Source organism: Loxodonta africana, chromosome 1, assembly GCF_030014295.1.
Source record: "Loxodonta africana isolate mLoxAfr1 chromosome 1, mLoxAfr1.hap2, whole genome shotgun sequence".
NCBI classification, from domain to species: domain Eukaryota; kingdom Metazoa; phylum Chordata; class Mammalia; order Proboscidea; family Elephantidae; genus Loxodonta; species Loxodonta africana.
Window position 1 is genome coordinate 194,221,858 of NC_087342.1, and position 10,346 is coordinate 194,232,203.

The 10,346-nt window shown below is 35.1% G+C and overlaps 1 protein-coding gene across 2 annotated transcripts in view; it reads right to left on the minus strand.

Annotated features, from left to right (window-relative positions):
- The window catches only part of THEMIS (thymocyte selection associated), a 217,905-nt gene extending 207,790 nt beyond the window's left edge, over positions 1 to 10,115 (minus strand). Inside the window, exon 1 of one of the 2 annotated variants that reach the window (XM_003404025.4) lies at positions 9,803 to 10,113. In XM_003404025.4, coding sequence (XP_003404073.2) covers positions 9,803 to 9,893 — 91 coding nt within the window. In that variant the 5' untranslated portion in view covers positions 9,894 to 10,113. Of the gene's footprint in view, positions 1 to 9,802 lie in introns of both variants that reach the window. The other variant, XM_023558300.2, reaches the window with a different exon arrangement.
- Positions 10,116 to 10,346: the final 231 nt, after the last annotated feature.

A 10,346-nucleotide genomic window follows, 5' to 3' on the forward strand; every position in this document is an offset into this window, starting at 1 on the left:
TCTCCCTTTCTGAAGCCTCCCTGGCTTCCTCATTTTTTCTCAAGTATGTTAATATACTTCCTTAGGTTATCTTTATGTTGAGGTGTAATCCATACTGAAGGCTGTGGTCTTTGGTCTTCATTAGTAAGCACTTCAAGTCCTCTTCACTTTCAGCAAGCAAGGTTGTGTCATCTGCATATCTCAGGTTGTTAATGAGTCTTACTCCAATCCTGACGCCCTGTTTTTCTTCATATAATCCAGCTTCTTGGATTTTCTGGTCACCATAGAGATTGACTAGGTATGGTGAAAGGATACAACCCTGATGCACACCTTTCCTGACTTTAAACCACCCAGTATTCCCTTGTTCTGTCCAGATAACTGGCTCTTGATATAGGTACAGGTTCCTCATGAGCACAATTAAGTGTTCTGGAATTCCCATTCTTCACTATGTTAACCGTAATTTGTTATGATCCACACAGGTGAAAGCCTTTGTATAGTCAATAAAACATAGATGAACATCCTCTGGTATTGTCTGCTTTCAGCCAGCAACCATCCGACATCAGCAATGGTATCCCTGGTTCCACGTCCTCTTCTGAATCCAGCCTGAATTTCTGGCAGTTCCCTGTCAATATACTGTTGCAGCCGCTTTTGAATGATCTTCAGCAAAATTTTGCTTACCTGTGATATTGTTCGATAATTTCCACATTCGGTTGATTCATCTTTCTTGGGAATAGGCATAAATATGGCTCTCTTCCAGTTGGCTGGCCAGGAAGGTGTCTTCCATATTTCTTGACATAGACGAGCGAGTACTTCCAGCGCTACATCTGTCTGTTAAAACATCTCAATTGATATTCCATCAATTCCTGGAGCCTTGTTTTTCCCCAATGCCTTCAGAGCAGCTTGGACTTCTTCCTTCAGTACCATGGGTTCCTGATCATATGCCACCTCTTGAAATAGTTGATGTTGACCAACTCTTCTTGATATAATTACTCTGCATATTTCTTCCATCTTCTTTTGATGTTTCCTGCGTCATTTAATATTTTCCCTGTAGAATCCTTCACTATTGCAAATCAAGTCTTGATTTTTTTTAGTTCTTTCAGCTTGAGAAACACCCAGCGTGTTCTTCCCTTTTTCTTTTCTATCTCCAGCTCTTTGCACGTTATTATAATACTTTACTTTGTCTTCTCTAGCCACTCTTCGAAATTTTCTGTTCAGTTCCTTCAGTTCACCATTTTTTCCTTTTGCATTAGCTGCTCAACTTCGGAGAATAAGTTTCAGCATCTCTTCTGAAGTCCATCTTGGTGTTTTCTTTCTTTCCTGTCTTTTCAATGACCTCTTGCTTTCTTCATGTATAATATCCTTGATGTCATTCCACAACTCATGTAGTCTTAGGTCATTAGTGTTCAACATGTCGAATCTATTCTTGAGATGGTCTCTAAATTTAGGTAGGATATACTCAAGGTCATACTCTGGCTTTTGTGGACTTGCTCTGATTTTCTTCAGTTTCAGCTTGAACTTGCATATGAGTAATTGAAGGTCTGTTCCACAGTCGACCCCTGGCCTTGTTCTGACTGATGAGTTTGAGCTTTATCAATGTTTCTTTCCACATTTGTAGTCGATTTGATTCCTGTGTATTCCACCTGCTGAGGTCCATGTGTATAGTCGCTGTTTATGTTGGTGAAAAAAGATATTTGCAATGAAGAAACCATTGGTCGTGCAAATTCTATCCTGCAATCCCCAGCATTGTTTCTATCACCAAGGCCATATTCTCCAAATACCAATCCTTCTTCTTTGTTTCCAGCTTTCACATTCCAATCACCAGTAATTGTGAATGCATCCTGATTGAATGTTCAATCAATTTGAAACTGCAGAAGCTGACAAAAATCTTCAATTTCTTCATCTTTGGCCTTAGCACTTGATGCATAAATTTGAATAATAGTCATATTAACTGGTCTTCCTTGTAGGCGTATGGATCTTATCCTGTCACTATCCATCAGGATGGATCTTTAAATGTTCTTTTTGACCATGAAAGAAACACCATTGCTCTTTCAGTTGTCATTCCCAGCAGAGTAGGTTATATCATTGTCTGATTCAAAACAGCCAATACATAAAGAAACCAAAAATCCTCACAACTGGACCAATAAGCAATATCATGATAAATGGAGAAAATATTGAAGTTGTCAAGGATTTCATTTTACTTGGATCCACAATCAACACCCATGGAAGCAGCAGTCAAGAAATCAAAAGACACATTGCTTTGGGCAAATCTGCTGCAAGAGACCTCTTTAAAGTATTAAAAAGCAAAGACATAACCTTGAAGACTAAGGTGTGCCTGCCCCAAGCCATGGTATTTTCGATCACATCATATGCATGCGAAAGCTGGGCAATGAATAAGGAAGACTGAAGAAGAATTTACACCTTCGAATTGTGGTGTTGGCAAAGAATGTTGAATATACCGCGGATTGCCAAAAGAACAAACAAATCTGTCTTGGAATAAGTACAACCAGAATGCTTCTTGGAAGCAAGGATGGCAAGACTGTGTCTTACATACTTTGGACATGTTGTCAGGAAGGATCAACTCCTGGAGAAGGACATCATGCTTGGTAAAGTACAGGGTAAGTGGAAAAGAGAAAAACCTTCAATGAGTTGGACTGACACAGTGGCTGCAACAGTGGGTTCAAGCATAAAAATTGTAAAAATGGTGCAGGACTGGGCAGTGTTTCGTTCTGTTGTGTATAGGGTTGCTATGAGTCAGAACTGACTCGCTAGCATCTAACAACAGCAACAACATGCCAATATGTTCCTACCATAGCACTTTTCTCCAGCTGTTCTCTCAGTTTGGAAAGCGATTCACCCGGATGACTATTTGGTTAACTCCCTCATTTCTCTTAAGAGAAACTTCTCTGAGTCTTTCCCAGCATGGTTTGCAACTGGGTAGAAAGTTGGTTAATCCTTTTACTGGTTGTATTTCAGATGTTAGAAAATTCTGGCTAACTCAAGATGGATTATAGGCTTAAATATAAGTGTTAAACTCTTCTAAAGAAAACTGTCCAATAAAAGGTTAGCTGAGCTTTAGAGCAGGCTTGGGGGTGCTCAAACCCTTCACATTCCAGAGAAGAGATTGGCTCTTGACACAATCCTGGGAGATAATTTATAATCCCTTTGAATATCCTGCCAGATAAGAGTGTCTTTATATACCTGGGGTCTCGGGCCATGCCAGATAGTTTATACAAACACAGTGATTTATGGTGAATGCCTGCTTTTGTTTGGGATTCTGAGCCATGCTGTTTGACCTCAGAAGAAGGGGCTAGAGACTGAGTAGCTAAGGTCAGCTACACAGATGTTCCATGCCCACGTGACTGACCTTCAATAAAAATGTTGGGCACCAAGCTTTGGTTAGCGTCCCTGGCTGGCATTGTTTCATAGGTATTGTCATATACCATTTTGGGAGAAATAATCATTGTGCAACTCTTCTAGGAGCAGACAACTGACAATTCCTGCCTGATTTTTCTTGGGTTGGTCCTATCACTTTTTCCTTTGATGATTTCATCTGTATTCTTTTTTCTGTAATAAACCATAATCATGAGTATAACAGCTTTTTTTTTTTCTTTCTGAGTTCCATCAGTCCTTCTAGCAAATCATCAAACGTAATCATGGTCATTTTTTAAAGTCCCTAGTTCAACATTCATCTATGGTTTCTTTGAGTGGTTTTATTGTTAATATTGTAGAGTTTAATATTTTCTCCATATTAAATTTATGTTAGTGTATGGAACAGTGGTGGAATTCAAATTTGCTTTGTTTTACTTTTTAGAAATAGTTGATCAATTTTCCTCATAACATATGAATAATAAAAGTAACTATAATAATGATAGGATTTATTGTGTGCTTTCTGTAGGCTAGTCACTTTGCTAAAAACTCTATATGCAATAGCTCAATTAACCATCACATTCACCCTCAGGGTTATGATGAAGCCTATTTTAACAGCAGAAAAAAGGAAATATTGACAATTTTAAGTTGACTTTAGAATCATATTTCATTTGTAAATTAGCCAGGAGGCAGAGTTCTGAACTTCTAACCCATAACTCTGTGCTTCATACCAGTAAGGCAACTTACCTTACTGAAAGAATAAGCACATTTTAGGAAGTTAGTGTTACCTTGAATCCAAAACAGATAAGTGCAACAGAAAGAAAGACAGAAATAGGCTTATTTCACTAGTGCTATAAATGCAAAAATACTAAATGTAATTTCAAATTCCTACATTGTTTTTCAAAAATGAATATATATTATGAAAGGATTTTTCAATATTGGAAAGCTCTTTAAATGTGATTCACCACATTAACAGATAGTATCAATTATATTAGATACCTATGCATTATGAAAACATCTAGAAAGCAAGGAATAGGTGGGAACTTCCTTGATTTAGTGATGGTTAAATGCCAAAACTTAGAGTATTTCACTTAATGGAGAAACTTTAGATGCATTTTCTTTATGATTAGGAACAAGACAAAAATGCCCACTATGACTTAACGTAGTATTGGAAGACTTGGTCTACTCTACAAAGGTAAGAAAAAAAAAAGTTGTAAAAATTGGTAGAGAAGAAATATAACTCTTTATATTTGCTGATGCTAAAAAGCCCAAAAACCACTATGATGATATGAATATCTATTTAGGAAAACCAATAAAAAACAAATTATAAATTATTAGAATTACTAAGAGACTTCATAAATACTGCTGATAATATTTAGTTACATTTACCTATTCAGCAATAACCAATGAGAAATCATAAAAAGTATAACATCATTCAAAACAGCAAGATATAACCATATATGCATATGTGGGTACAGTCTAGAAACTAACCTAAGAACATAAGATCTCTATGGAGACTTTTTTTTTTAACTCAGATAAATGATCTAAAAGACAGTTTTAAAAAATGTAAAATAAACTATGCTCATGTAGAAGACCCTACTATTTAAAAAATTGAACCCATAATTGAAAATATTTCTGTTTGAGAAATCTCAGCCCAGATTGGCTTCACTTGTGAATTCTAGCAAGTATTTGAGTAAGAATTAATTTCAAATTTATATAAAATCTTTATAAGAATAGAAAAAGAAAGTCACTATCAAAAACATTTCTTAAATTCAGTATAATTTGATATGAAAACCCTGCTAGGACATTATTGATATAATTCCCTAATACAGAAGCAAAAATTAAAAAAAAAAACAAAACCAAATTCAATGATATATGACTAAGCTGGTTTTACACCATAAGAAAAAACTTTGTTTAACATTCTAATATTTATCAGTGTGAAAGAAAATTATAATTACAAAAGTTACAGAAAGAACATTTGATAAAATTGAGAATACATTCATAATTTTTTTAAAAAAAACTGTTAGCCAGCTACTAATGGAAGGAAACCTTATTTTATTTTGTTGTTGTTTTTGAGAACATACACAGCAAAACATACACAAATTCAACTGTTTCTATATGTACAATTCAGTGGTATTGCTTACATTCTTTGAGTTGTGCAACCATTCTCATCCTTCTTTTCTGAGTTGTTCCTCCCCCAGTAACATAAACTGACTGTCCCCTAAGGTTCCTATCTAATCTTTCAAGTTTCTGTTGTCACTTTGATCTCATATAGCTGGTTCTTAAAAGAGCATAATGCTTAAGGCAGACATTTTTTTACCAGTTAAGCAAAACTGTTGTTTGGTTTTAAGAAGACTTCAGGGGATATTTTTGGTTTAAGTTTTTAAAATTATCTCAAGGCAGTCGTTTTAGGAGTTCATCCAGTTTCCTTGCTTGACTCCAGAAAAGGAAGAAAAATTCTTTAGCCTAAAACAAACATTATATTTAACGGTGAATTATTGAAACTTTCAATCTCTGATTATGAATTAGACATAGAGGTCCTTTACCATCATTCCTATTCATATTGTACTAGAAGTGCTAGTCAGTGCTTTAATGGAAGAAAAAAAAAGTTCTATCATGGAAAAGAAGAAATTAAGCCCATTAGTACTCACAGACAACATCAATGTGTACATAACAAATCCAAAAGAACCTAAAGGTATAGTCTTAGAATTCAATAAACAAAACAAAGAGAAAATGAAAATTTTAAATGATACCATTTATAATGACATGAAGAAAATCAAATAACTAAGAATAAATTTAAAAAGAGAAGCTCAAGATCTCCTGAAAAAAATATCTCAAATCCGGCTGCTTGTTATAATCATTGGGGAGATTTTTTACAAACCTAATGGTGAAGACTTAACTCTTAAAATTAAATACTTATCCCTTGGGGAGAGACCCAGACGTCTATATTTTATAATTTTCCCAGGTGTTTCTAATGTGCAACCAGGTTTGAGAACCACTTCTTTGTAGCATGTTATAAGATAATGTAATAATATAAGTTATATATTACATGTTATTACAAACCTACATTAGTTTAGATATGGTAAAATTGCATTGCTGTAAGGATTGCAATAGATAAATGGAACAGAAAGAGACCCAGGCTTATATGGACGCTGTTCATGATTAAGGTAAAACAGCAAGTAGCATAAAAAAGGTAAGTTTTCAATAAATGTCACTGTACCAATTGGCTCCATAGAAGAAAAATAAATAAATATATTGGCCTCATCCTGATACCACATACTGTATAGGAAAATATTTTCATGAACTTGAGGTAAGGAAAATAAAAATTGAGAACACACAAAAAGGAAAATATGGTAAACTGACTACACTAGAATCAAAAACTTCCATCCATCAAAAGACATTATTAAGAAAATGAAATGTTACAGCACAGGATGGAGGGGGGACATTTGCAACACAGATAAATGACAAATGGTCAGTATCCTAAATACATATAAAAAAAATTATTAACTCAATAATAAAAAATTGTAAAATCCAATAAAAAATGAGCAAGAGGTATGAACTGTCTGTTCATAAAAGAGTATCTCCAAAAGGACATGAAAAGTCACTCAATCTCATTAATCATCAGAAAGATACAAACTAAAACCACAAGATATCATTACACGCTTAGCAGAATGGCTAAAATTAAGAAGACTTACAATATCAAGTGTTAGCAGAAATGTGGATTAATTAGAACCCTCATATACTGCTGATGGGAATATAAATCAACTAGGAAACTGGTTTTTTACTACCCACAAAGATTGAACATACACATGACATAGCAATTCCACACTTCTATATACTCAGCTGAAATGTACGTACATATGAACATGCATATATGCAAGAATGTTTCATAACAGCATTACTGGTAACAACTCCAAAATGGTAATAATCCAAATACATGTTAGCAGTAGAACAGATAAATAAATTGTGGTATATTCATTCAATGGAATGTTTTATACACTGAAAGTGAACAAACTATATAGAACTGCACAGATTAATTTCACAAACGTAATGTTGAACCTACATGCCAATCAGAAAAAAATACATTCTGTAATGTTCCATTTACATAAAGTTCATAAATGGACAAAAGTCACAACAACAACAGTGGCGCCTTTGGAGAAGATAGTGGACAATGACTGAGAAAGGGCATAAGATGGAACATCTAGAACACTTGTAATGTTATATCTCTGGGCTGGGGCTCTGGTGGCACAGTGGGTAAGAGCTTGGCTGCTAACAGAAAGGTCAGCAGTTCAAATCCACCAGCCACTCCTTGGAAACCCTATGGGGCAGTTCTACTCTGTCCTATAGGGTCACTATGAGTCAGAATCAACTTGGCAATGAGTTGGGTTTTTTGGTTTTTTTTTGAACCCAGCTGGCAGTTCCGTGAATGTGTTTTCTTGTGAAAATTCACCAAGATACACACTTTTTTTTCTCTTAACTGAAATATTACACAGTAAACTAATAAAAGGTTGTCTGAAAACATGAAAAGATATGTTATTTTCTTTCATTAAACTTAATGTAGAAATGTCAATTCTTCCCAACTTAATCTGTAAAATCAATAGATTCCAATACATATCCCGGTTAGATTTCTTAAGGAATCAATTGATTTTTTAAAAAAACTTATTTTAAAGGTTTATGAACAGGTAAGTCAACTTTGAAAAAGAAGAGTAAAACAGAAGAATTGGTTTATACATTGGCTATATTAACTTTTTTTTTCCCAGAGCCTGGTTATAAAAATAGTGATTTTGGAACAATTACAGAAAAAAAAATAGACTAATGGAATACAAGTGATATTTCACAGATGGGCTGATAGAGGTGTGACCATGTAATACACTTTAAACGTAACAGCACGAAATGAGGAAAGGGTGGCTGCTTCAGTAAACGGTCCTGGGAAATCAGGTTTATTATATGGAGAAAACTAAAATTGGATCCCTGCACACTTCGTAACAAAGTGTCCTCCAAATGGCTTAAAAACTAAATGGAAAATATAAAACCGTAAAATTGATATAAAATAAGAGGATATCTTTGTAGCCTAGATACACAGAATTTCTTATGCAAAGACTCAAAAGCACAAATCATGAGGCCAAAAATGACTTAGGGGTAGCTTAGGAACATAGAGATCTACTGGGTGGTATAAACAGTTAAAGTGCGTGGCTGCTAGCTGAAGTGCTGGGGGTTTGAGTCCACATAGAGGGGTCATGGGAGAAAGGCCTGGTGATCTACTTCTGAAAAATTGACTACTGAAACCCTGTGGAACACAGTTCTGCTCTGACACACATGAGATCGCTGTACGTCAAAATCGATTCAATGGCAACTGTTCTTTTTTTTTTTTAATTTAGGAACATAGAGATATTTCACAATATTGTACACATGGCAGAAACATGATCTGATTCCAAAAAATCAATTTATACAGGAATTAAACAAAAACCCTCTAGTAAACTGAGAACAGCCTGTACCAGTTTCTCACTTCCAGGTGTATGTATATGTATATATGTATATGAACTGATTCTGACATCTGTCAATCTTTCTTTTATTTCACAATATATAATCCATTCCTGTGCCTATTAATGGTAAAGTCTGGCCTACAGTCTTTATTTTCCCAGAAGTTGGTCTTGACCTGTATCTACTACCTTCTCAACTCTACTACTCTTGTAACCAAAAACATATATTTGCATAAAAATGACTCTTTGCTACGCATGTATTCAAGTTAACTGCTTAAAGATTCTAGATAAATATCGGAGGATTTAATGTTCTTTTACATGGATTAACATAGTAAACTCAATAGTTTATTATTCAAAACTTCAAATTAAATTCTGACTTTTCAGGATAGATTTTAAAAAATTATCACATAAATAACATTAATTTCTATACCTTTGAATTAGAATTGTCATTATTTAAAGGAATTTTTTTTTAAAGGAATTAAAAGTTAGGCCACTACAGAAAAAGTGAGGGAAGTATTGATATAAGTAACATTTAGAAGTGGTAAAGAGTTTGGTAAAGATTTTTTTTCTTTCCAAACACTGCTTTTGATAGTTGCTTTTTGTTTTAAAAAATGAAATTTTATTTTTTATATTCTAGAAACGTAAATATGGATAACTTAAAAAACTTTTCACTCCATTACAGCCAATTTCAAGAACAGACAGAAATAATTCACCATTTATGTCGAATTTTTGAAGGCCTACAAAAATCTCAAGAAGCTTCACTCATTTCCTAATCCCTGTCCACCTAAAAGTCCTATCTAGTTTCTCCCTTCTCAGACAATATTGGATCTTATCTATTCATCCATTAAATATTTCTTATGATCGTCTTTCTTTTAACAGAATGCATATATTCTCCATTAAAATGTCCCCTTTCAGTTCCCCAAAGTATATACCTTATAAGCACTTTCTAGCCAGTGAAGGGATGGCAGGGTGCTTACCTTCAAAATAGATGCCTGACTGGATTTCAAGGACCCTGGGGAGGGTCCTGAGGTCAAGCGAGTGGACGAATTCTTCCAGCGATAGTGCCATGGCTTTGGCTTGAGTCCTGTGAAGATCTGGTACTTACAGAGGCTTGTGACTTGTGTGTGTCACTTGTCTGCAACTGCAGTCCCTTTACATCATTCCTCCCTCAGGCAGGCAAGGATGTCACACCAAAGCAGATCAGAGGTGGAGTAGCTCTGTGTGGGGAGGACAGTGAGGAGGGAGGGAGAAGGCAGAAGACAAAAGGTGTTACAGCTCTTCTTTTTTTTCTCATTGTGGCTTCATTTCCTTCTGACATTGAAGTAGAACAGGATGGGGGTGGAGTGAGCATGTCTCAACCCACATTGTCAAAAAAAAATTAGAATTGATACATAGCTTGCTCTGTCTGTTGCTTGTCCAGATGTGCATTTACAGCAGGGGCAAGAACAGGGTCAGAGTTGCTTGTGCCCAGTTCACCAGAAAAGAACAGAATGCAGGACTAGAGTCTAATCTTAAAAATGG